The following is a 27,408-nucleotide window of genomic DNA, read 5'->3' as shown; positions in this document are numbered from 1 at the left end:
TTACTCCGCTAAGTTCTTGACAGACACCTCGGTGTCTTCTGTGATGCGATAGTATGCTCCTTGTTTCTTATTAAACACCAAGTAGGTCTGTCCTTTACTGAAGCCGGCGTGCATCGTGTAGCTGCTGCCGGTGCTCTGGAACTGCATCGTCTCTCTCGGGTAGAGAAGAATCGCATAGGACATCGTCTCCACCGAAGCGATGACCAGTTGAAATGTATTTCGCTATAAGGATAAAGAACATGATTTATTATTTATTAACTTTTCAATAATCTTACCAATAATGCAAGGTGACCAACAATACATAATGAAAAATACATGCTAAAACAGCTGTATGTGTGAACGGCCCACAAATAAACTGAACCTCACTCTTCCGGTGGGTTCCAGTCCGTCTCCTCTGCTCTCAGACTGATGGGACGCCACATCCACCCATGTGACCACCACAGCGTGGACGGGGTTCACAATGTCATCCTCAGGAAAAGCTCTGTTGATGTGTTCAGCCGCCTGTTGTAAAAGAGCCGGACTGGAGTCCTGGCGGAAGAACACCTTTCCTACACCGTCGCTGGTGTCCAGGTCGCCCTGCAGAGCAGCGATCATCCCAAAACTGGCCGGCATGTTCCCCAGATACTCAGTTTCTTCTGTTGGCTTCTCCAGGGCAACAAAGCCATTGGTGTTGATCTAAATGTGAGAGACAGAAATAGATCATGAAAATGGGAATAAATAGCCAACTCTACAACGCAGTGATATTTGATGACGTTCAGTTTGGTTATTGACTAAATCTATAGCACCACTGTACAGTCGTGGCCAAAAGTTTTGAGAATTACATAAATATTGGAAATTGGAAAAGTTGCTGCTTAAGTTTTTATAATCGCAATTTGCATATACTCCAGAATGTTATGAAGAGTGATCAGATGAATTGCATAGTCCTTCTTTGCCATGAAAATGAACTTAATCCCAAAAAAAACTTTCCACTGCATTGTTAAGAAGGCTTCAGGGCGTCCAAGAAAGTCCATCAAGCGCCAGGATCATCTCCTAAAGAGGATTCAGCTGCGGGATCGGAGTGCCACCAGTGCAGAGCTTGCTCAGGAATGGCAGCAGGCAGGTGTGAGCGCATCTGAACACACAGTGAGGCCAAGACTTTTGGAAGATGGCCTGGTGACAAGAAGGGCAGCAAAGAAGCCACTTCTCTCCAAAAAAACATCAGGGACAGATTGATCTTCTGCAAAAAGTATGGCGAATGGACTGCTGAGGACTGGGGCAAAGTCATATTCTCCGATGAAGCCTCTTTCCGATTGTTTGGGGCATCTGGAAAAAGGCTTGTCCGGAGAAGAAAAGGTGAGCGCTACCATCAGTCCTGTGTCATGCCAACAGTAAAGCATCCTGAGACCATTCATGTGTGGGGTTGCTTCTCATCCAAGGGAGTGGGCTGACTCACAATTTTGCCCAAAAACACAGCCATGAATAAAGAATGGTACCAAAACACCCTCCAACAGCAACTTCTTCCAACAATCCAACAACAGTTTGGTGAAGAACAATGCATTTTCCAGCATGATGTCCATAAGGCATAAGGCACCGTGCCATAAGGCAAAAGTGATAACTAAGTGGCTCGGGGACCAAAACGTTTACATTTTGGGTCCATGGCCTGGAAACTCCCCAGATCTTAAAACTTGTGGTCAATCCTCAAGAGGCGGGTGGACAAACAAAAACCCACTAATTCTGACAAACTCCAAGAAGTGATTATGAAAGAATGGGTTGCTATCAGTCAGGATTTGGCCCAGAAGTTGATTGAGAGCATGCCCAGTCGAATTGCAGAGGTCCTGAAAAAGACGGGCCACCACTGCAAATACTGACTCTTTGCATAAATGTCATGTAATTGTCGATAAAAGCCTTTGAAACGTATGAAGTGCTTGTAATTATATTTCAGTACATCACAGAAACAACTGAAACAAAGATCTAAAAGCAGTTCAGCAGCAAACTTTGTGAAAACTAATATGTGTGTCATTCTCAAAACTTTTGGCCACGACTGTACATGACATTGTTTTTTTTTTTTTTTTTTGAATTATGTTTTCACAGTCTGAATTGTGGGTTATAAGAGAAAGAATGAATGCTGAAACCAGTGTTGTTTTTGTCAACGAGACGATGACGAGATAAAAATGGCTCGTTGATGACTAAAACATGACGAGACGTGTGTGAGTTTTCGTTGACGAGACGAGAATAGACAAATGTTAGTGGGTGGTCCGTCAGACGTTTAAAATGCATGACATTTCCGCTTATTGTGCATGCCAATTAAAACTTAAAAAGTATCTGACGCTATGGCAAGCCGTTTTAGCATTAAATACTCTTTGCTATACTAGTATGGCAAGCCGTTTTAGCATTCCATCCTTGTTTGTCTTTTATGTTCTAAAACATTCCTTCATTATTGTAATTATTGGTAAAAATAGTCGATCCGGAAGCTCACATTGTGTTGAACTATAGATCTGCTATTTTCAGAACTTATAAGTGACACTACCCAACAGCAAAATACTTACTGACCTAAATTAATTTGTTAAAAGACTACTTTTTTCCCTTTTTTTGACTACCTTTTTGACTTTTCGTCGACTAAAACTAGACTAAAACTAGACTAAAACCTTTTTGACTTTTCGTCGACTAAAATTGGACTAAAACTAAGAAGCATTTTAGTCCAAAAGACTAAAACTAAGACTAAATCTAAGATGGTTGTCAAAAACAACACTGGCTGAAACATAATACAACGACATCTTTTAACTGCATTGTCTTTGCAACAACAAACAATTAACCAGTTTAAACACTATGGTACTGCACTAAATGTGTCTAAAATATAGTAAAATAAAACAAATTGGCAAATTAAAAACAATAAAAAATAAAATAAAATAAAACCACCAGAAGTCATATAACTAAAACAAAACAAGACTTTTAAATATTGAAAATATTTAATTCTACAAAGTAGAATATTATGAATTGTATATAATGAATATTATAAAAACATATAAACTAAATAATAATAAACTTTAAAAAATAAAATAAAACAAAGCCATCACAAGTCCTTCACTTTCTGTGAGTCAGAATTTAATTGAAAAAGTAAATGTAAATGAGAAATTTACAGAAATATAATAAATAAAACAAAACAAAACAAAAAACAAAAACTTTTAAATACTGAAAATAATGTATTATACAAAGTAAAAATAACACTGGCAATTTCCACTTGCTTTCACTCTTTATATTTTAAATAAAAAAGATATAAACTAAACTAAAATTAAATTAAAACAAACAAGCCATGAGAAATTAATAATTTTCTGTGAAAGTCAGATTTTTTTTAAAACTAAAGTAACATAAAATAAAACAAAATAAAGGCATTAGAAGTTATTCGTTTTCTGTGAGAGTCAGATTTGATTAAACAGGAAAGGATGCAACTATAGACCAAAATCAAATCTTCTTTTTATAGGCAACATTATTGAAAAGGTTGTTTTTAATCATCTGAACCACTACATACACTCAAATGGATACCTGGACCATTTCCAATCTGGTTTCAGACAACATCATAGCACAGAGACAGCGCTCATAAAGATAATAAATGATATTCGCCTAAATTCAGATTCTGTCAAAAATAAAAACTGGGTCGGGCTTTCTGGGATGGTTCTCAAATGGTTCAGGTCATACTTAGAAGGGAGAGGCTATTATGTGAGTATAGGGGAACTGTACATGCCTGTATATCCTCCCACTAAGTCAAATAATGATAAAGAACCAAATAGCATATCACAGCTATGCAGATGATACCCAGATTTACCTAGCCTCATCGCCAAATGACTACAGCCCCATTGACTCTCTCTGCCAATGCATTGATGAAATTAACAGTTGGATGTGCCAAAACTTTCTTCAGCTAAACAAGGAGAAAACGGAAGTCATTGCATTTGGAAACAAAGATGAAGTTCATAAGGTAAACACGTATCTTGATGCTAGGGGTCAAAAAACAAAAAATCAAGTCAAGAATCTGGGTGTGATTCTGGAGTCAGACCTCAGTTTCAGTAGTCATGTTAAAGCAGTAACTAAATCAGCATACTATCATCTCAAAAACATTGCAAGAATTAGATGTTTTGTTTCCCGTCAAGATTTGGAGAACTTGTTCATGCCTTTATCAGCAGCAGGGTGGACTATTGTAATGGTCTCCTCACTGGCCTTCCCAAGAAGACCATTAGACAGCTGCAGCTCATACAGAACGCTGCTGCCAGGATTCTGACTAGAACCAAAAATCAGAGCATATTACACCAGTTCTCAGGTCCCTATACACTGGCTTCCAGTTATGTTTAGGATAGATTTTAAAGTACTTTTACTTGTTTATAAAGCACTCAATGGCCTAGGACCTACATACATTGTAGATATGCTCACTGAATATAAACCTAACAGACAACTCAGATCACTAGGATCGAGTCAGTTAGTAATATCAAGGGTTCACACAAAACAAGGGGAATCTGCTTTTTTATTATGCCGCCCGCAGTTGGAATCAGCTTCCAGAAGAGATCAGATGTGCTAATACATTAGAAACATTTAAAAGCAGACTCAAAACTCATCTGTTTAGTTGTGCATTTATTGAATGAGCACTGTGCTACGTCTGAACAGATTTCATTATTTTATGTATAATCATTTTACTGTGTTAATTAATTTTAAATCATTTTTTAAATCATCTTAAATTCTCTGTTTTTATTGTTGTGTATTATTATAAATGTTTATGATTTTTATGATATTATGATTTTAATTCCTTTTATGTACAGCACTTTGAATTACCATTGTGTATGAAATGTCCTATATATAAATAAACTTGCCTTGCCTTCTGTCAGAGTCAGATTTGATTGAAAAAGTAAATTAAAATGAGAAATGTTGCATTACCAACTTACAGAAATAAAATAACAAACAAAACTTTTAAATATTGAAAATATTTAATTATACAAAGTAAAAATAACACTGGACATTTCCACTTGTTTTAACTTTTCATATTTTAAATAAAAAAAGATATAAACTAAACTAAAATAAAAAATTTAAATATAAAATAAAGCCATGAGAAATTGTTCATTTTCTGTGAGAGTCAGATTTGATTAAAAAAGTAAATGAAAAAAAGAGAAATGTTGCCTTACCAACTTGAAGTAAAATAACCAAAACAAACAAAAACAACAACAAAAAAAACTTTCAAATACTGAAAATATTTAATTATGCAAAGTTAAAATAACACATGACATTTCCACTTGTTTTAACACTTTATATTTTTAATAAAAAATAAATGAATTCAAAAACTAAAACCAAAATAAAATATAAAAAAAAATACAAAATAAAACAAAATAAAATAAAGGCATCAAAAGTTATTAATTTTCTGTCAGATAAAGATTTGATTAAAAAACTAAACGAAAATTTGAAATGTTGCCTTGCCAACTTACTGAAAGAAAATAATTTAAACAAAAAAAAAAAAAGTCCAAATATTGAAAATATTGAATTATACAAACTAAGTGAAAATAACACTGGACATTTTCACTTGTTTTAACTCTTTATATTTTAAATAAAAAAAGATATAAGCTAAACTAAAATAAACTAAACTATATAAAAAAAAATGAAATAAAACTTTATTTTAATGAGAGTCAGATTTGATTGAAAAACTAATAAGACATGTTGCTTTGGCAGCCTACTGAAATAAAATACCTAAACTGAAATAAATAAACTATAACTATACAGACATACAAATATAAATAGATGTAGGACACAAATGACAACAACACAGGAAAATTACTAAAATCTAAAATGAAAACTAACTGAAAAAAATTTAAAATATAAATAAAAACTATTATATTAATTATATTAAATTTAATTAAATTTAATAATCACACTAATTACAAAAATAATTGCACATTCATGTGTGTAGAAAAGAACTGAAAGTTTCCTATCCTACTGAAACTTTTACATAAAAACATAGCAAATACTCTTAAAATGTGCACTGAAATAAACAGAAACTGAGTTACACAAGTGTAAAATTAAAATCTGGAACAATCCTTCCTGATCAAAACTCAACATCAACAAAGCACATTTTCAACTAATGACTGTGACTTACTTTGTAAATAAAACGATAATAAAGAGGACAAAGCAACAAAGTCTCCATGCAGTGTCCTAGAAAGACTCTCCCCACAGCAGAATGAGCAATAACTACAGTCTATTCAACACAACCAAAATAAAATCAGAAAAACTCAAAGGCCCGATCTTGTGATCTCGCCCTAATACTTGAACAGATTCACTCATCCTGTATTATGGCTGAAGCATGTCGTTTCTGTGCCACGACGTCACCCACGAGAATTGCAAAAATGATGTTTGTTTTCAAAGAGGTTTCCGGGTGGCTCATCCTGGTATTGTTCACCTATTGTTTCATAAATACGGTGTACGTCAATATATGCTCACATACTGTAAGTTGTTTTGGATAAAGTGCCTGCTTAATGCACAAACATAAATAGAACTCTTTCAGCAATTAACTTTCATATGGTTTAATAAAACATTAAAACATGCACAATAACTGAATTTTTAAAACTGAACAGCTACAAAATAGGACAGCTTAGTGAAGAATGAATGAGGAAATGTTAGCGGTTTAATAAGGAATGTCATGCATATTTTAATCATTTGTACAATGACTGTTCAACACCTCACTAAAACAGATGTGCATGCTGAAACTGGATTTCCAGATGTTGTCCAAATGCTACAACGCATGCACTTTGTATTCAGCCAGAGCCAATAAATCTCTCTGTATGTTCATTCCTTCTAGTGACGCTGTCATTCATTCAAACTGCTCTTAAACGCTGGAGCGAATTTCAGCTTTACAAATAACAAAACAATGTTACAGCCTTGACTTCTGCTAAAATATTCATGGTAAGAACCACAACAGCTTAAAAAGGAAATTGTCAAAGGAGGCCTGTGGGAAAGGAAGCATTCAAGGGATTGTAATTATGAATGTTTTCGTTAGTCGAGTGCTCTGCGAAAAACTTACATTCTTTCTTTCCTGTTATGTCTGGGTCAATCTGACCCATGTTTGTTGCTTTAAAATAGTTTATTCTTGACATTTGGCCACTACTTCTTGTTTTGTGCTATGAACACGCATGCAAAGTTTCAACACACATGCACATACAAATACAGTGTTCAAGGTTTTTTATATCTTTGCATGTTTGTCACACTTTAATGTTTCAGAATTTCAGATCATCAAACTAATTTAAATATTAAATCAAAGATTACACAAGTAAACACAACATGCAGTTTGTGAATTAAGTTTTTTTTATTATGAAGGGAAAGCAAAATCCAAACCCACATGGCCCTGTGTGAAAAAGTGAAAAACTTAATAACTGGTTGGGCCACCCTTAGCAGCAACAACTGCAATCAAGCGTCTGTGATAACTTTCAATGAGTCTGTTACAGCGCTTTGCAGGAATTTATGCCCACTCATCTCAGCAGAATTGTTGTAAATCAGCCACATTGGAGGGTTTGAGCATGAACTGCCTTTTTAAGGTCACACCACAGCATCTCAATAGGATTCAGGTCAGGACTTTGACTAGGCCACTCCAAAGTCTTCATTTAGTTTTTCTTCAGCCATTCAGAGGTGGATTTGCTGCTGTGTTTTGGATCATTGTCCTGTTGCAGAACCCAAGTTCGCTTCAGCTTGAGGTCACCAACAGATGGCCAGACATTGTCCTTCAGGATTTTTTAGTGGACAGCAGAATTCATGTTTCCATTTATCACAGCAAGTCTTCCAGGTCCAGATGCAGCAAAATCAACACACTACCACCACCATATTTTACTGTTGGTATGATGTTCTTTTTCTGAAATGCTGTTACTTTTATGCCAGATGTAATGGGACACACACCTTCCAAAAGGTTTTGTCACGTCGTCATTCCACAGAGTATTCTCCCAAAAGTCAAGATGAGTTCTTCTAAAACTGAGATGAGCCTTTATGTTCTTTTTGCTCAGCAGTGGTTTTTATCTTGGAGCTCATTTTTGCCCAGTCTCTTTCTTATGCTGGAGTCATGAACACTGACCTTAACTGAGGCAAGAGAGGCCTGCAGTTCTTTAGATGTTGTTGTGGGGTCTTTTGTGTCCTCTCGGATGAGTCGTCGCTGCGCATTTGTAGATAATGGCTCTCACTGTGGTTCGCTGGAGTCCCAAAGCTTTAGAAATTGCTTTATAATCTTTTCCAGACTGATAGATCTCAATTACTTTCTTTCTGATTTGCTCCTCGTTCTTTGGATCTCAACATGATGTGTAGCTTTTGAGGATCTTTTGGTCTACTTCACTTTGTCAGGCAGGTCCTATTTAAGTGATTTCTTGACTGCGAACTGGTGTGGCAGTAATCAGGCCTGGCTTATGTTATAACAGGCAAACCCTTTTTCACACAGGGCCATGTGGGTTTGGAGTTTGTTTTCCCTTCATAATAAAAAACTTCATTCAAAACTACATGTTGTGTTTACTATGATTAATATTTAAATTTGTCTGATGATCTGAAACATTAAAGTGTGACAAACATGCAAAGAAATAAAAAATCAGGAAGGGGGCCAACACTTTTTCCCAACACTGTAGATGTGCTCCAGAAAGACTGTACAGAAACTAGGACTCGTGTTGGGCTCAAATCGACCCAAAATGATTTCCATGTAAATTGCCAAAAAATCAACACAACAGAATCTTTTTCTTTCCACTCTCAATTGACTCTTTCAGCACTGAAAATAAATGTGAGAAACTCATTTTACCTTTGCAAGACTTAAAAACAACAAAAAAGGCAGAGAAAGTGCATTTAGCAATAAATACTACTACCACCGAGTATAAACAATACAATTATTTTGCATGCAAACCAATGGGTGTCAATTCGACTCCAAAGCAAAAGTAGTACCCAGATTTCAAAACCACAGGAGGGATAAATCATCTAAATAGTCCAGGGTCTGATTCACCAGATCAATGCGTACTTATGCAGGAATGTGTCTGGAGTATTTCACTACAGGAGTCGCTCAAAGTCAACATGAAAGCAAAACTGACACTATTTACTTTTGTGATAAACGTTCCAGCTCTAATTGTTAATGATTCATCAGTGCAATCAATTCGCCACTCAGTCTTTAATAAAAAAATCAAATCCTTCTCTACATTTCTTTTCACGAGGAGTATATTGTAAACAGAAATAAAACAATGTTTTGTATTAAATGTCAAAACATTACACAGTGCATATACTGTACTCAATCATTCTGCTTTCTAACCGGCTCTTCATGAGTTTGTAGTCATCCTGAAATGACAATGCTGTTTCAAAACGTCTTTAAACAATCTCTTACTCAAACAGCAATGGATTACAGCATTTCTATTTTAAGAGAGTCTAATGAGTTGTTTTGTCTGTTTAACTGCTGAATGTGCTGCTGTAGTTAATGCACTGTGGCAAAAAATCAACTAAAAACAAACTAATATATTAATAAATAAACCCACAAAGCATTTGCATTATGAACCTTATTCATCTTTTATGTTTATTTTAGAAAACTCCCTGAACCACAACAGCTGACAGAGACTAATTTAGATTGAAAAATGTTGGCATTGGGCAGGTGTTGGGAATTTCAGCTGTGAATCGTATTTCAGCTCATTTAGTTTCAGTAATTCATCCTAAAGACACAAACGTGTATGTATATGTTTGTGTATTTATGCTATAAAATGCTATAAAGCCAGCTAACAGAAATATGTTTTAAGAACGTTTCGCTTATGTTTCCATTAAATTATGAAAATTTTATTTCAAACTTCATTCAAAACAAGTTTTTAAAAATTCTCGGTTATATTAAAGTTAGATAAAAAACATAAGGGGAATGTTCAGTTTTGTAATTTTGCAAACATTATTGGAACGTTAAGTCTGAATGTTCTCTGAACGTTCTGAAACAAAAATTAACGTTAAATAAATACATACAATGACTAGCATCCGTCCACAAAATTTCAGTTAAACTATCCATGAGTTGTGTATAAATACTATTTTGAACTATTTTGAACTATTTATACTATTTTGAATATATATTCAAATAGAAAGAAGTTATTCTAAATTCTACAAATATTTCACAATATTACAGCCTTGATCCTGTACTTTGGATCAAATAAATGCAGGCTTGGTGAGCAATCTTTTGACTGGTAGTGTACTTCATAAATACTTGTAATACTGACCTTTGGCCTTACTGAATTGACCTAAACAAAATTCTTACTTATATTTTGTATGTCTATTCTGGATATGTACCATGGTAAAATGCCATTGGAGTGTAAAATAAATACCAGAGTGTATGAATATGCCAATTAACTTGTAACATTGTTTATATGAAAGAACGTTACTAGGGTCTTCATAGTATTACTAAAGCTAAATTATCGTCTATTATTGATAGTTGAAACACTCACGTAAATCTTGTTGAACTGTCGGTCGTAAAACGTGACTGGTTTCTCCAAGGTAATCTCCTGTGTTTTATCAGTGCCATCATGGAGAGACTGGTCGCCTGCGTTTCTCCCGAATGGAAAAAGTTCCTGTCGTGTTATCCCGCTGACAGACACTGACAATCCCAATAACAAGATCCACACTGGCCATCTTTGCCCCTGCCGACCCATTTCCAGTCCCGAACCGAACCTGAAGCTGCCTGAGACTGACTGACTTTTGGAGGAGGCGCGTGCCCAATTTAACCAGCAGCGCTCGCTCCTCCTCCCCTCACTCAAACTATCCCGCTGCGCTGTTACTGTTTTAACATACTCAGTAATACTAACAAACCACATTCAAATAACCGTACTTTGTTAATATACACCTATTTTTGTCGCCGGGATTCAGTTATGTAGGCTACTATTTCAGTGAACGTTTATAAAGTTACATTATAAAGTCAGTTTCAGTTATAGTGATTTATGTTTTTGCATCAGAAATAAACCAAATCCCTTTAAGGTATTCTATAGTCTTTGACCAAATCACGGCTGTCGCGATTTTCTTTTAACCAGTTTTTTACAGCTTTGCGCATTATAACCAATCACACACGATTCTGTTGAGCTTATGAACGCAGTGGCCAATCAGGAGCGTTTAGATTAGTCATCGCTGAAAAGTCGGGGTTTGGCTTCATTGATCACTATTTTTATTTTTTTTATTTTTTTGAGAGAGAGAGAGAGAGAGAGAGAGAGACACCAGCTGTCCTAACTACCGAGAAATTAGAACAAAATTTTATCCAAAATTTGAAACACTTTGCCCTGACTTTAAAATGTTAAACAAGAAAACACAACTTCAATATTTATTAGGTGAAAAACAAGATTGTATCTTACTAGCAGCAAGATACATTGATGCCTGTCACAAAAAGAGGGAGGAGTCAACAAATCAGTGATGCGCCTGCCACATACACACACGCACACACAAACACACACACACACACACACACACACACACACACACACACACACACACACACACACACACACACACACACACACACACTGAATTTTAAATTGTTCATAGAATTCTAATGTGTTCATTATTTGTCCTGCTTTTTAAAAATGTATATACATGCATGTTTCTGTTGCATACATACCTGTTTTACATTCAATGTAAACACTCTGCTTTGGCAATACACTGTAATAATTGTCATGCCAATAAAGCACATATTGAATTGAATTGAATTGAATTGAGAGAGAGAGAGAGAGAGAGAGAGAGAGAGAGAGAGAGAGAGAGAGAGAGAGAGAGAGAGAGAGAGAGAGAGAGAGAGTTGTATTTTGTTGTGATGCAACTTTTTATTATTATTTAAAAAAAAACACACATTAGTGCTAGAAAGAAAATCATTAAGTCTTGGAAAGGATGTAAATAACAGAATCTACATTTTCATTTTATGACACCACCAAAAACATAAGACTGTTTAAAAATGGCCAAAGACTATAGAATACCCAAGACATGTCCATCTTGTAGTTTTGAATGGGGAAAATGCAACACTCATTATGGCCGCGAAGCCCCGCCTTCTTAATGAAATAGGCAATTATTGATTAGGAAAGTCGGCCCGTAACCTCAGTTGCCGTTAGAAGCAGAAGCGCCAGGTTGCTATAGAAAGTACTGCGCATGCGCACTGGCTCATCTTGCCTGGAAAAATAAGCTTTTTTTAATGCTATAGGAGCACAAGGAACCAGATTTATGGGGCAGTTCTTGTTGGATTTTTATTGGGTGATTTAAAATATGAAATTTAATCGTAAGCTTGGTGAACAGTTTTGGAGAATTTGATGTTTAGTGGACTATTCAATATATACTAGAATAGAATACTGAATAGTATATTATAATGCTGATGTTACTTTGTTATTTTTATGTACACTCTGGTCAAACGTTTTTTAAAGGATTCTCTTCTGCTCACCAAGCTTGCATTTATTTGATCCAAAATACAACAAAAGCAGTATTGCCAAATGTTTTATTTAAAATAACTGCTGTCTATTTTAATATATTATATTTATTCCTATGATCAAAGCTGAATTTTCAGCATCATTACTCCAGTCTTCAGTGTCACATGATTCTTCGGAAATCATTCTAATATGCTGGTTTGCGGTTAAAGAAACACTATTATTATTATTATTATTATTATTATCATCAATATTTAAAACAGTTTTTTCACAGTCACATTTTTTTTATTTTCTTTGATGAAAAGAAAGATCTAAAGATCAGCATTTTTCTGAAATAAAAAGCTGTTGTAAAATTCTACACTATACCATTCAAAGCTTTGAGTATTTTTTTAGGGTTTTTCATTGGAAAAAAGTTATAGAAATAATTTTATTTAACAAGGATGCTTTAAAATGATCAAACGTAATCTTTTTTTTTTAATTATAAAAACATTTACAAAATTACAACAACAACAAAAAAAATCTATTTAAGATAAATGCAATTCTTCTAAACTAAACTATCCTTCAAAGAAACCTGAAAGAATTCTCCTCAGCTGTTTTCAACATGATCATAATTATAAATGAGTGAATCAGAATATTAGAATGATTTCTGAAGGATCATGTGACTGGAGTAATGATGCAAAAAATCAGCTTGGAAATTACAGGAAAAAAATACATTTTAAAATATATTCAAATAACAAACTGTTATTTTAAATAGTAAAATATTTCAAAATTGTGCTGTTTTTGATGTACTTTGGCTTAGAGAGCAGAAGAGACCTCTTAAAAAAATACTAAAAATCTTCCTGTTATGTAGCTTTCAGTGGCACAATGTCTTTCTCTTTGAAACAACACAATAACTGGCAACTGGATGCATATAAACATTAACTGATTGGACTGGATAGTTATTGTAGTTAATTAGGGGCTGGGGTTAGTATGAAACTACATGATGGTAAAACAGATAAACTAGCTTCAGTGTAGACTGGTGCTGTAATGTAGAACAACAGCGCCATCTACTTTTTGATCTCTCCAATCAATCTCAACTCAAGTAAAAATGAATTTAAATTCTAATTCAGTTACTAAATTTAAATCAAGGTAATGTAAAATTGACTTTAAATTAAAATGTAGAGATTCAAAGAAATCCAATTCAATACCTTTTTACTATAACTATATCATACACTCATTTGTGCGGTTTACATTAAAACAAAATGTTCAGTGACCTTTATTTAAGAAAATGAGTATTTAATTGAAATATATTTACTTGCATTTTATAGACCATGATGAATGCATAATTTCCCTGGATGTTCTTAATACCAAGTCTTGATTATATAAAAAAAAAAAAAAAAAAGTAAAATCTTAAAAAGTGGAGTTAAACAACTTGAAGTGAGATGGAAACCCTGAACAACACACATATGATATCATCTGATCTGGGGTATTTCAGTTGTTGTTTTGGACCAATCAAATTCCTCTGTTATATGACTGTGTTGAACATCTTTAATTTCTCTTCCTGTCATTCCAATTCAACTTCTGTTGGGTCTGGCCAATTCAAGTTCACAATCATGAATTGAAAGAGATTCATATCTAGCAAATTCATGAAATAAATTTGAAAAATAATGCAAGAATACACATAATTGCTTAATCATTAGAATTTATTGGCACAATAAAGTCTACAATGTATTATATTTAACCCTAAAATGAAAAGAAAAGAATAAGAAAATAAGTTAGTGATCCCGCCTCAAATGGCGGAGGTGTAGGGGTTACATTGGTGCCGTGACCCGGATGGGAGAGAGGTTTAGGGGGGTGAGTAACGGAGGCCAGCAGTAGGTGCTGTGCAGGTAAACCTCACGCCCCGATCTCAAGAAGTGCACTAGCGACTGATGCTAACAGCTGCAGTGTTTAGCCACCTTGTTAGTGTGCCCACCTCCCATGCCGGAGACCCAGATTCAAGTGTTTAACGGCATCCCTTCACTGAGTAGTATTAGTACATTAAGTAAGGGATAATCAACGGTTTGCCGTGCGTTAAAGGATTTTAAATGCACGACGTGGAGGCTAATAACCGCCCGACGCGAAGCGGAGGGTGGTTGCCTCCGCGAAGTGCATTTTAAATCCTTTAACGCACGGCAAGCCGTTGATTATCCCGCTTATTCCATGGTTATAGACAAATTAAAACTAGGATTGATATTTGCAGCGCAAAATTTGACTGAATGGATAAAAAAGACGGTTATTTTCGTCAGTTATGACACGCAGCTCTAGCATTCTGCCCGCTTCAAATCAGACTCGGAGATTAAATAGTCCGGTAAGATCACATTTATTTGAATGAAATATAGCATTTGTTTCAGTAGATTATCGATCGACCAAGAGAGAGTGTGAAGGCAAGAGAGATGACAGTTGTGTGTGTGCGTAACGTTAACGTTAACGTTACCTGCCTGCCTGCTGTGCGTCTCTCTCTACAAACAACAATTCATTACAAAACAGCATCTTTACCGCCCCGTTGCTGAGGAATATAATGTAGCGATCTAATATCTAGGCTATTTTAATAAGGATCGCAGGCAAACGCTGACAAGAAGTTTATGTATGTGAGCAGCACAATGCGATCTCAAACCTCTCTCTCTCTCTCTCTCTCTCTGTGCTTTTGCGTGCATCAATTAAAGCAGCGCATTAATATAGAACGGTGATTAAACTGACTTGGAACTACCTGTGCATTAAACGGTTTTACTGCACACCTGCCAGCCAATCAGAATCCAGTATCCAGACATTCCATGGAATAAAGTGCATATAATGACTTCTGAGAACTTGCAATAGCAAAAATATTTACAAAAAGTGAGTAATAACCTTTTTTCAGTCTGAACTGATAATCATGATGTTTTTGTTAAAGGGGTCATCGGATGCAAAATTAACTTTTACATATTGTTTTGAACATTGTTATGAGTTGGCAGTTTGTGTACACAACCACCCTACAATGATAAAAATACACCCAGTGGTATTTTTTTAATCTTTAAAAGTAATATCCCCTCATTCTCAGCTTCTTGTGGGTGTGACGACACAGTTGATTGACATGAGCGTCACAGAGCTGAAACAGTCCCAATATGTTCGCCATTGTGTGACTCAGGTGCAGAGGAAGACTCTAATTGAGTGACTGAGATGTTCTGTTGTTAGTTGTAATAATGAACATAGCAGTCGTCATTTATTCCCGACATCTGAGCCACTGAACATGCAGAGGACAACGTTACTTTAGTTTTTAAAAGGAAAGCGCTGATCCCGATCTACATATGCATCTATGTTTGTGCAAATTGTTCCTGATGCAGCTTCACCCACAGCAGAAGAGAGTATAAGGTTTTTTTAGGCATCTTTGCAAATGGCCTTTCTTAATAATGTGCTTGTTGGCAAGTTTCGCTGTTAAACGCGGCTAAATGCAGCTAAACGCGGCTAAAAGTTTCTAAAGTAAACATTATGGCTCGTAATCCAAGGTAATAATCCAATTTGACAAGGTAAAAGGGTGTTTTTTTCACTAATATTGTGATTTTTTTAACCAAAGTATATTATAAACTTTTCAGTAAGACCCTAAAGAATCATATGAACTTGTGGAAAATGGGCATCCGATGACCCCTTTAAATCATACAATTTAAAAGAAAAACTGCAAGAGCAGTTTGATTCCATCGTACTCGACGGACACGAGACCTCTGCGCCTCTGTGTGGACGGCACGGCTCCGATGGCTTTGTCGTGCTGGCAACCTTGAAACGTGATGGTCTCCCTGAATTTGTAGCTTCTTCTTCGGTTGAAACGGTCCAGTAGAATGATCTCATACTCCATACGTCTTGATGAAGAGGTGATCCCTGACAAGAGACACTATGTTATATTAATAAGTTATATGATAAGACTTAAAAAGATAGTTCCCCAAAAATGAAAAGTCATTTACTCAACATTCAGTCATTGTAAACCTGTATGGATTGTTGTTTTCTACTGAACACAAAAGAAAATAAAAGAAGAATTTGTAACCAACAATGATGGGCAGTAGTGATGCTATAGGTAGTGACACTAGTAGTTTAACTATATTTCTAAATTAATTGCAACACTTTTTCATCAATTTACAGGTTATTAAGTTAATTGTGCTCCGTCTTTTTATATATATATATATATATATATATATATATATATATATATATATTTTTTTTTTTTTTTGGACCAAATCTCATGATATAAAAGATATACCACTATGCTAAAACATGCAAAAGTATTTTGGCTACATCTTGATGGCAAATTCTGTGATTTGGAGAAAGTGATTCATGTTTTTATTTCTTCATGTCTTGATTATTGCAATGCTTTTTACCTGGGTCTAAGTCAGTCTTTGCTGAGGGACAAACACAAAAAAGAGGGATTATATATCTCCTATTCTGGCCTCTTTACACTCATTCCTGCTCATTTTAGGATAAAATGTAAGGTGCTTTTGTATACCTTTAAAGCCCTACACGGATTGGCATCAAACCATGTTTCTGAGCTCATGAATTTTCATTGTTTACAGAGATCTCTGAGTTATTATCTATCAGATCATCTACCTTTGTAAACATGTCTTGAGATTTTTGTTTGATGAGGCTTTTGCTCTTCTGTGATAATTAAATGCATTTATAATAGTTTCTTTCTTTCTTTCTTTCTTTCTTTATTATCTATTACTTTGCATTTTATTGTATCCTTTTGAAAGACTTTGGTATACTCTGTATCTTTTAAGGTGCTTTATAAATAAACTGTTTCTGTTTGAATCTGTCATCAACTAACTATATATGATTTTCACTGTCCTACAACTGTATATTTCTGCCATATGGATATCACCTTGACATATTCACCACTGATAAACTATCAAAATGCAATGTCAAAACTTTCATTGTATCATGAAAAAAACTATACAAACAAATGTGAATTCAACTAAATAGTTGACCTTGAACCTCGGCTGAGACATTGCATTACATTCCTGCTCTTATAGCAAAGTCATGATGGCATTGGCTTTATGGAAAGAACAAAATCCTGAAAACTTGCCAACACCAGGCTGCTCAAATCGTATGATCTCAATGCACCTCCCACTTCAAAACAAATTGCACATTACACTCTTAAGCATGTGTGCACCAACCCTTCCAAGTGGATCCTGCAAATAAAGACTTGAAAACTAAAGTTTTACACCGACCTTGTCACATGTTCTTTCTGTCTTAGCTCTGTTTTTCCCATTTTTCCTGCTTCTTGTTGTGTGTTGTCTGCCTCCCCTCCTCTGCACTCAGCTTCAAGAACCGTGCTTATCCTCAGTCATGAGCCACCGGCCGTTTCCAAATCAAGCTCGCGGGCTGCAAGAAGGTCAAGAGTCCTATGGCAAGCCCACTTGACTCTCCTATGGCATTATGTTATGTTATGTTTGTAGGCTAACGAATGTTTTGTTTTATTATGTGATCTTTAACTCAAGTTTTGTATTGGGTTTTCTCTTTTGTAATCACATTTTTTAGGTTGCTGATCAATCCTCAGTGCTAACACACATACACAACACCATTTTCTATTCTGTTAAATGACCTGCTCTCACTAGACGTAATATGGGAAAATAACAGTAGCTTTTGTTGACGCTACCGCATTACTTGATCAAAAAAAGAGCTTTGCTACTGAAAAGCTATTCGATTCAGAAAACAGTGATGTTATCACCACACAACTGAGAAATGTAGTTAAACTAGTAGCTACTGCCCAACACTGGTGCTATGCTACTGAAAATGCAGCTGCATCAAACATGGACAACCCCATTTTTAATTCTTTGTTTGCAAAGTTTATGCCATACTCATGTCTCTTTTATTATGCATACTCATTACTGTTTTATCATGCATGCTCATGATTGGTTTATCATAGAGACTGAGCGCATTTAGGCCATGCCCACACCAGGGGGGAAACAATCCAACGCTCTCCATTGACTTTGTATTGCGGGAAGCGGACTCCTTGTCATTTCTGACTTATAACAAAAAACAGAACAATGTCAAAAAGCTGCTATGAGACGAGGTGTACAACAAACTCAAGAACACAGAACTACGTTTTTAAAAGCTGTCGACTCAAAAAACAAATGTTTACAGACACAAATAGTTGTGGATGTCAGGGTATTTCATATTGGGCCATTTAGTTGGATCATTTCTCCAACAAAAGGAAGGTAAGGAAAAGGTGCACTGACAGAGACCAATAAAATTTAGTTTCTCAATATATCTCCTCCTTTCAGGGTGGGGAAATAATCCTTTGACATGGTACTGTCAGAGTAATACAACATGTTGTGCTCTACTTGTGTTCTTAAACACTCGTTTTAGGTCGACAGGTTATAAAAATGTAGTTCTGTGTTTATTAGCTTGCGTACTGTACACCTTGTCACATGGCAGCTTTTTGACATTGTTCCGATTTTTGTTCTAATTCAGAAATGACAAGGAGGCAGCTTCCCACAATACAAAGTCAATGGAGAGCGTTGGTTTGTCACCCCTTTGGAGGGCGTGGTTTTCAGTTTATGTTGTGTGTCGCTCTGTCTCTATGCCTGCTCATTGTTTTGTCATGCATACTCCTGTAGTTGTGGTTGTTTGACTCACAGTTGGTGCTGTACTTGTAGATCTCTTTGTAGGGGACAGTGGCTCCCTCAGGAATCATTCCTTTAAGTCTGATGTCAACTATCGGATGGTCATTCTCATCAATGTCTTTGAACTCCTGAGAGAGGGTCAATCGTTCCCCACCTGGCAGGAAGGTCACGTCGACCTGACGTCGGGACACCCCGCCTGACAGACAGGTGGAAGAGGGAGTATGAGGCTAGATTTCCATCAAACATACTGTATCGCTGCACAGCAAACAACTCAAACCAAAGCATCACTGTACCGTTATTTTAGGATCACACAGTTACTATTTTTTTAAATCAACATTTTGATTATCAGCTTTCTCAGAAATCTTAGAGAATCTCACCGGTGATGTTGAAGCCATTACTAAAGACCAGCTGCTGAAGTGCAAACATCCAGCCAATGATTTCTCCGACAGACGAAAGCGGCTGCAGAGAGGAGCCGACGATCGGTGGAAAGCCAATGATGTCCACATTTGCTGTTCTATCATTTACCATCACATATGAGTGGAGATCATTACTGGCAAAATCAACAGGCACCGACGAGTTTCCCACGGATACATTGCCTCTCACTTTAATGCTCTGAGGAATACCTGCGAAAGATACCATTTAGATACCATTGACTATGGCTTTTCTTAGCACTCGGATACACTGAACCCTGCACAGTTTATTTATTTGCATAAAAGTAAATAATAATAATAATAATAAAATAAAATGTGTAACTGCTGTTTATTAAAAAAAAAAAAAAACTGATAAAAAAAACATAAAACTTTAGAACTAAAATAAATAATTTGGTCCCACATTATATTAGGTGGCCTCAACTACTATGTACTTGTATTCATATTGTTTTGCAAAACACTTTTTTTGCTATTTAAGTGGATACAGGTAAAGGTTTGGTGGTATGGGTAGGTTTAAGGATGAATTAAGCTGTAAGGGATGACTGAACAGTGCAATTAAAAATGTAATTACAGAATTTAATTACAGATGTGATTACATGCAGTTTTTTTTTTAAACATAAGCACAAATAAAAAACTAAACACAATTAATGGATTGTATCAAATGATTAATTTAAACGTAATTACATAGTTGGTAAGGCCAACTAATATAAAGTGGAACCAATATTTAGTTTATCTGCATGCCATGTGACTATTAACTGACATCAGAGAAACATGCACCTGTGATTATGCAGTAATAAATGTATTTTAATCCCTGCTGTCAATGATCATAACCGATCATGTGAAAACACTTTAATAACAGAAATGGAACCAATAATAAGTCCATTAGAGAGAGGCATTACCATCAGGTGCACACTGAACCCCATTGCCGTAGTATCCAGGTTTACACTGGCAGCAGCATCCTCTCGGATAATCCCTGCATTCACCAAATTTGGAGCATTTCTGTCCACCACATTCACCAGAGTTACATGTAAATACTGTGTGCAAAGAACAAGACAAATAGAGATCATTTTGGGTCTAGAAAAGTAAAAATGTTCATTATTCTAGTAAATAAGCCATTAATGCTGACCGTCGGTTTCATGCTGGCTGTGAGGACACACCGGGTGTTGATGGATGTGGTTTCCTGTATTGCTATCCTGGTTCGAATCCAAAGGTAAATCTGGCACCTTGCCAGGACTGATGCCTGTAAAGTCAGGTAATGCTCCAATTTTAAACAGCCACACGCCACGCATTCCGGAGTTAGTCTTCCTAGAAAAGATATCCAAAACATGGTCATTGACATTCATTTGTTGCTCCAAACCGAACATAAATATGAATAAAAGTTTCAATTTCTCCATTAATCTTTTCTTCACAAAGACAAATTTAAAAAAAAATCATTACAAAAAGTAACAAGACTCAATAAAGATAGCTGAAACTGCAAAACAAAAAGGTTTTGTTTCGTCTTTGATTACAAACTTAAAAAAATGTGGTTTATCTGGAATTTTGGAGCAAATTTATAATTTATTTATAATAAGCACTCTCTAAAAGTAGTGCTGCTTATAAATAGTAGTGAAAACTCCATAAAAGAAGAATTGTCTGTTTTCATCCCATGGCGAAAGAATGAAATTTGAAAGAATGTTTTGTTTGTTTTGCTTCAGATGGTGCATCTATCATGTGTTGAATTTCATCAGGTGGTGCAGCAAAAAGTGAGCTGTGCTTCTAAACAACGGAGCGGTTCACACAACAAGCACTCTTGGTCAATTATTGTGATGATGATATTTCAGCGTTATATCCACTATTCATTTTTTTTTAACCTAAGGCAAAATAGGCTTCATCAAAGACTTTATATATAGCATTATTTTGTGTATTTGGTGTAATGCAATATGTTTGTGTAGTTTGAGGTTCAAAAAACATATTATGTGCCACATACTGTACATTATTGTCGCGCCTCTCTGCCCCGCCTTTCTGAAACGCTTTGATTTTTACAAAACTCATCGTTGATGAAAAGCGAGGTGTTCTCTGATTGAACAGCTATCCGGTGCGTTGTGATTGGCTGAATACCTCAAGAGTGTGAAGGAAATGTTGTGCGAATATTGTGGTAAATATAACTTAACCACTGATTTCTAGTTGTGTCCTCAATTGGAAAGCTAATCAAAGTACTTTTGTTTTTGCAATGAAACACACTGCATCTGCAAAACATGGCGGCCACAACAACAGCCGACAAAAAAGTACGCCGCCTTTCTTTCCATATACATATGGGCGGTGTTATGCAAATCGACCCACGCAGTGACGTGAACAAGTAGGGGCGTGTTTGAACGAGCCGTTTTAGGGAGGTGTGGCTGAGTCTTAACTTCTATAATAAATATCTCTTTGGGTTTGAGACTTTAAGCTTTGCAACTTTACAGATCTTTTCTAGAAACAAACAGCTTGTAACACTCCAAAGACCAAGGAAAACAAGAAACCACATCATATGACCCCTTTAAATTCATTTTTTTTAAAATGTTTTTACTATAAAGAATTTTGTATCAACTATGGTTAGGTAAAACCTGTGCCCTATGAATAAAGTTTGACTTGACTAAAAAGACAAAAATACAGTGGAAGAATTTTTTTTGCAGCACAAGAGATTCAAGTGTACAAGGTAAGACTCAAGTCTTATAAAGCAAGTTAAAAAGAAGTTAATGTGAAGACTACATGTTATTAGCTGAAACTCTCCTCTCTTGCAGCTCTTAAATCTCATTCTACATACAGCCATAGTATGGACTACTTTTATGATTAGAACCGCATGAAGCTTCTTCAGAATGTCTATTTTTTAGATTCACAGAAAAGAACTAACCATTTAAGGCAAGCACAAACAGCAACCAGACTTACTCTGCTAAGTTCTTGACAGACGCCTCAGTGTCATCTGTGATGTGATTGTACAGTTCTTGCTTCTGTCCTTTACTGAATCCAGCGTGCATTGTGTAGTTGCGTCCGGTGCTCTGGAACTGCATCGTCTCTCTCGGGTAGAGAAAAATCGCATAGGACATAGTCTCCAGTGAAACAATGACCAGCTGGAACGTATTTCGCTATATGGATAAAGAAGATGATTTATTAACTATTTATCTGTATTTTATCCAATCGGTTAAATTCATCAATCTTATAATTCACACATGCAGAAATCTGCAATGACATAGCCATTAGAAGTTAGGTGCTTTGATTGAAAAAAAAAAAAAAACTAAAACTGAAATAATATTAAACTATAAAACTATTTAGACATACAGTAAATTTACAAAAATCAAAACAAGTATAAAATACATGACTAAAACAATCTGTCAATTACACTAAAATAACACTGGGGCTCATTTCTCCAGTTAACTTTTATATTAAAAGAAGTCAAAAAGATCTGCCAGTTGAAAATATGTAGCTGAGTGTACATATGTGAATGGCTCACAAATAAACTGAACCATTACTTCTTCCTTGTGCTCCAGTCCGTTTCCTCTGCTTTCAGAATGATGGGACGCCACATCCACCCATGTGACCACCACAGCGTGGACGGGGTTCACAACGTCATCCTCTGGAAAAGCTCTGTTGATGTGTTCGGCCGCCTGTTGTAAAAGAGCCGGACAGGAGTCCTGGCGAAAAAACACCTTTCCTACACCGTCGCTGGTGTCCAGGTCGCCCTGCAGAGCAGCGATCATCCCAAAACTGGCCGGCATGTTCCCCAGATACTCGGTTTCTTCTGTTGGCTTCTCCAGGGCAACAAATCCATTGGTGTTGATCTAAATGTGAGAGAGAGAGTGTGTGTGTGAGAGAGAGAGAGAGAGAGAGAGAGAGAGAGAGAGAGAGAGAGAGATAGAGTGTGTGAGAGAGAGAGAGAGATTGAGATTTCAACAAACCTTTATTACAAAAACATAAACACATTTATCCAAACAACCCAATCAGAAAAAGCATAAAAAAGAACAACCCAAAACTCAGACAAAAATAGGGGCAAAGACCAAATTGTTTTCGAAAACCTTACACAAAGCTCCACCATAGCACCAAACCAAGTCAAAAGTAGTAAGATCATCCATAGCTTTATAATAACGAAAATCAATAACTATTCTAGATTTTACTGAATTAAAAAAAACTGCCAATAAACTGTAACTCACTTTTCGTTCAATTTTGTGTTTCCTAGTAATGTAGACAGCCATTTTAGCTTGACCTAATAAAAAGTTCAAAAGTTGACTTCTAAAACGTTTCCTCTGAGTGTATTTGACACCACAAATAAAAATCTTAGTAGAAAAAGTCACACCAAAACACGAAAAAAATTTTTGTAAAGCAGTAAACAAAGGCTCAAGTCTAGAACATTGCATAAAAGCATGAAATACAGTTTCTCTCTGCAGACAGAATGGACAATCATGATCAACAGCAGGATTTAAAACTGAAATGAATGCATTAACTGCAATTGCACCATGCAATATTCTCCACTGCAGGTCCCCAAGTTTTTTTGTTAATGGTGACTTGTACAACACTCTCCATTGAGGGTACTCCCCCCTCCTCCAACTGTAAAATATCACGCCAGGGAGTATCCACTTTGTTCAAAGATTTAACACAGATCTTATATAAATCTTTCCCAGGAGCTGGCTCTAAGCCAGTTAGTGCCACATCTTTACATTGCAAAAAAACACCTTGACAACCTTCTACATTGAGAGATAGTGACAAAGCAGGGAATGGATCATCACAGTTCGGAACAATTAATCCCTCATTGTAGTCATCCAGCAACTTGATTTCTCCTGTTGTGAGAGAGGTTCTCCATTGCTCAAGAAGTTTAGCAACTGTCCGTTTTGAATGAAAGCCTAAACGACCAGCAACTGAGTCAACATTTTTAAAGTCTTTTCCTGCTGACTGTAATAAACATCCAAGAGTTGTTACTTCAGAAGACAGGAGAATTCCATTGAGTGCAGGAAAGGGGCCTGCACCAGATATGTCCATGCGTGAACCACAGACTAAAGGCTCTTGTAGCAACCAGTGTAAGGAACTTATGCTGCAGGGTCTTTGCACAGTGAACAAAGTCCAGACTTTAAAAACATTACGATAGAAAATTGGAAGCTTGGATACATCCATCTTTTTAGGATTCAGCCAAAACAAAGGTTTGTCCAAACCTAGGCCTCCAAAAGACTGCAGAACCATGAATGCTATAGATCTCCAGTTGGAGTCCACTTGCCCACTCAGAAGTCTCTGTACAAACTGCAGCCGAAAAGCTGCTGTTCTGCTCTGCAGATGCATAAGTCCATGACCACCCTCTTCCTTGGGCAAATACAAAACATCCTTTGGAATCCAATGCAGTTTATCCCAAAAAAAATCAATCAGAATTGACTGAATTTTAAATAGGAAGTTTGAAGGAGGATCAACACACATTAACCGATGCCACAGAGAGGATGCTAGCAAGTTATTAATAATCAATATACGGCCCCTATATGACATCTTTGGAAGCAAAAAATCCCATTTTTCAAGGCGACCCTTTATTTTTTCAATAACTCCTTCAAAGTTTTTTTGTACAACCACTTCATTACCTAGAAACACTCCAAGATACTTGAAACCATCCCTAGTCCAAACTAAACCATCTGGGAGGTTTGGTTCTCCACTTACCCATGTGCCAACCAAAATGGCTTCACTCTTAGACCAGTTTACTCTAGTAGATGAGAACACTCTGAAATCTTTTAGCAATTTTAACAACAAGTCAACAACATTCTGACAACTAATTAAAATAACAATATCATCGGCATATGCTGATAATTTAAAAACACTTGGACATTTTGGAATGTGCAAACCATACAAATCCATTCTTAATTTATTTAAAAGAGGTTCAATTGCCAACGCATAGAGCATACCTGACAAGGCACAACCTTGCCTTACACCTCTAAAAACCTTAAAAGGAGCACATAAGTCACCATTAACTTTCAAAATACTCTCAACGTCACTGTACAAAACCTTAACCATTGAAATAAAATTGGAACTAAAACCAAACGCCTCTAGAACATCCCATAAATACTTACGCTCAACACGATCAAAAGCTTTTTCCTGATCGAGTGACAGAAGACCAATGTCTATATTCAGACTTTTACCAAGGTCCAAAACATCCCTAATAAAAGATATATTATCAAAAATTCGTCTCCCAGGTGCACAATAGGTCTGGTCAGGATGGATCACCTGCTCCAAAACTTTCGCTAATCTATTTGCCAAAACTTTAGAAAGCAATTTGTAGTCATTGCACAACAAACTGACTGGTCTCCAGTTTTTGATATCATTTAGGTCTCCCTTTTTTGGCAACAAAGTGAGGATCGCTCTACGGCAACTTGTGGGTAGCCGCCCATAGGCCAGGCTTTCCTTAAGCACCTCTAATAGATCCGGACCTACGTCCGGCCAAAAAGACTTATAAAAGTCCACTGACAATCCGTCAACTCCAGGTGCTTTCCCACATTCCATGCTCTGAAGAGCTCTTTCCAAATCCTCCAGAGTTAGAGATTTGCTGAGCTCAGCATTAGCCTCCTCAGATTAGTGTTGTCAAAAATATCGATATTTCGATAAATATCGATACTGAAATATCTGAACGATACCAATACTAATTTCCCGAAGTATCGATACTAACCGAGATGTCACTTTCACTTCTACACCACACGTGACCGCAGAGGTCTTGTCTCATTCAAGTGAAGCGAACAGAAAGGCGGCTTTGTTTGATAAAGAACACAGCAGGAGTGCTATCATGAAATATTTCGGATATGTAACAAATGAACATGGAAAGCCTGAATTACACAAGCCAGCCAATATGTAAGAGTTGCTACAGAGCAGTGCTATCAAAAAACCACACTGTTTAGTGTCCCGCCAACAGCAGCAGCATCAGCGAGCGCAAGTGCCTTCAGCAGAGTTCCGCCTTCAGATGCACGCAGTAAGATTAAACTGGCCGCAACGCCCCAGCTAAAGTAATTACCATGAATGTGGCGGGGGAAAAGTAAGGTGATATTCAAATGATTTATTAATAAACTAGTATTTTCTGAGTCAGTGTCGCAAAGATCTGCTCACTGGACACGTTTTTAAAGCCTAAATGCATCTTTATGGATTAGGCCTATAGCTAATAAAAGAGTTTTGTTTTCGATTTGAATTATTTCGTTTTACAGTAGTGAAGTAATAATTTAAAGTAAATGTATTACTTTTACATTTATGAGCAAAAATAAAGTTTCACGTGGCGTCCTGCAAAGCTTTCACTTTCTGCACAAACAATTAGATATGCGCCTATTTGTACACATTTATCTAAGTTAAACGATTAAACTAATTGTGATATGCTTTCAGTTTTTTTCTTCTTTTGTTTTCTAAGGATTTTAATTTAAATCGTGATGACTTGAGAAGGCTAAATTTATCTCTCTTCCGCTGGCCGCTTTGTCGTTACTTAAAAAAACAAAAACTTGAATTTCACAAATAAAACATGTTCCAAATATGTTTCTAAATTAACTTTATAAACTAAAGAAACGAAAATAAATGTAATTACTTTGCTATTAAAGACAGCAGCTGTGCAATGGGGAAGAGAAAAAGAACCCGGGCCAGTAATTCTTATGAGCTGTTGAGGTTGTTGTTGTTTTTTGCAACGAATGTTTATTAGCCCATTTAACTCTTATTAAGGCTACTTTCTTATTTAACTCTATTATTTCGTTGATTTGTTTTAGCGTTTTGTAGGCTGCTTGTTCACCAAAGGAAATTCTATACACGCAAGTTTGTGAATAATGTTGGAGCCTCATTTATTTATAAATAACACCGCACCACCGGTGGTGGTAAAAAAAAAAAAAAATCTGCCACCATCACAGCCATACAGTTCCTACTCTTCATAAATGCGTGCACTACATGTTGTATTTAAATCTGAATTTAACATTCAACGACTGACATAAATGTCTTTGCGCTTACACTGAGTATTAATTGTCTCCCGGTCTGTGTTCTGTGTTCCAGTCTGACATGCTCATTCAG

At 36.1% G+C, this 27,408-nt stretch overlaps 2 protein-coding genes across 2 annotated transcripts; both read right to left on the bottom strand.

Moving 5' to 3' along the window:
* LOC141325816 (nidogen-1-like) lies at nucleotides 1-10,652 on the bottom strand. Its single transcript, XM_073834546.1, has 3 exons — nucleotides 10,425-10,652; nucleotides 367-675; nucleotides 1-222 (listed from the first exon to the last, which is right to left on the bottom strand). Exons 1-3 carry the CDS (start codon nucleotides 10,626-10,628, stop codon nucleotides 1-3), a joined length of 735 nt encoding a protein of 244 aa, XP_073690647.1. The 5' UTR covers nucleotides 10,629-10,652.
* A 4,601-nt stretch (nucleotides 10,653-15,253) lies between these two features.
* LOC141325815 (nidogen-1-like) lies at nucleotides 15,254-25,881 on the bottom strand. Its single transcript, XM_073834545.1, has 8 exons — nucleotides 25,681-25,881; nucleotides 22,887-23,195; nucleotides 22,306-22,502; nucleotides 20,528-20,706; nucleotides 20,301-20,435; nucleotides 19,351-19,596; nucleotides 18,987-19,169; nucleotides 15,254-16,235 (listed from the first exon to the last, which is right to left on the bottom strand). Exons 1-8 carry the CDS (start codon nucleotides 25,879-25,881, stop codon nucleotides 16,024-16,026), a joined length of 1,662 nt encoding a protein of 553 aa, XP_073690646.1. The 3' UTR covers nucleotides 15,254-16,023.
* Between the last annotated feature and the right edge of the window lie 1,527 nt (nucleotides 25,882-27,408).

This window comes from Garra rufa, chromosome 2 (genome assembly GCF_049309525.1).
Source record: "Garra rufa chromosome 2, GarRuf1.0, whole genome shotgun sequence".
Lineage (NCBI taxonomy): Eukaryota > Metazoa > Chordata > Actinopteri > Cypriniformes > Cyprinidae > Garra > Garra rufa.
Note: the sequence above shows the minus strand (reverse complement) of the source record. Positions and strands in the feature narration are given on the sequence as shown.

Excerpts from the sequence above, each read along its gene's own strand:
- LOC141325816 (XM_073834546.1), bottom strand. The coding sequence starts at position 10,628 with ATGGGTCGGCAGGGGCAAAGATGGCCAGTGTGGATCTTGTTATTGGGA. Across the intron at positions 676-10,424 it reads GACAGTTCAACAAGATTTAC|ATCAACACCAATGGCTTTGT; the intron begins GTGAGTGTTTCA and ends TCTCACATTTAG. Across the intron at positions 223-366 it reads GACTGGAACCCACCGGAAGA|CGAAATACATTTCAACTGGT; the intron begins GTGAGGTTCAGT and ends TTATCCTTATAG.
- LOC141325815 (XM_073834545.1), bottom strand. The coding sequence starts at position 25,881 with ATGGAATGTGGGAAAGCACCTGGAGTTGACGGATTGTCAGTGGACTTT. Across the intron at positions 20,436-20,527 it reads CAGCCAGCATGAAACCGACG|TATTTACATGTAACTCTGGT; the intron begins GTCAGCATTAAT and ends CTTTGCACACAG. Across the intron at positions 16,236-18,986 it reads CTACAAGTACAGCACCAACT|GGATCACCTCTTCATCAAGA; the intron begins GTGAGTCAAACA and ends GTCTCTTGTCAG.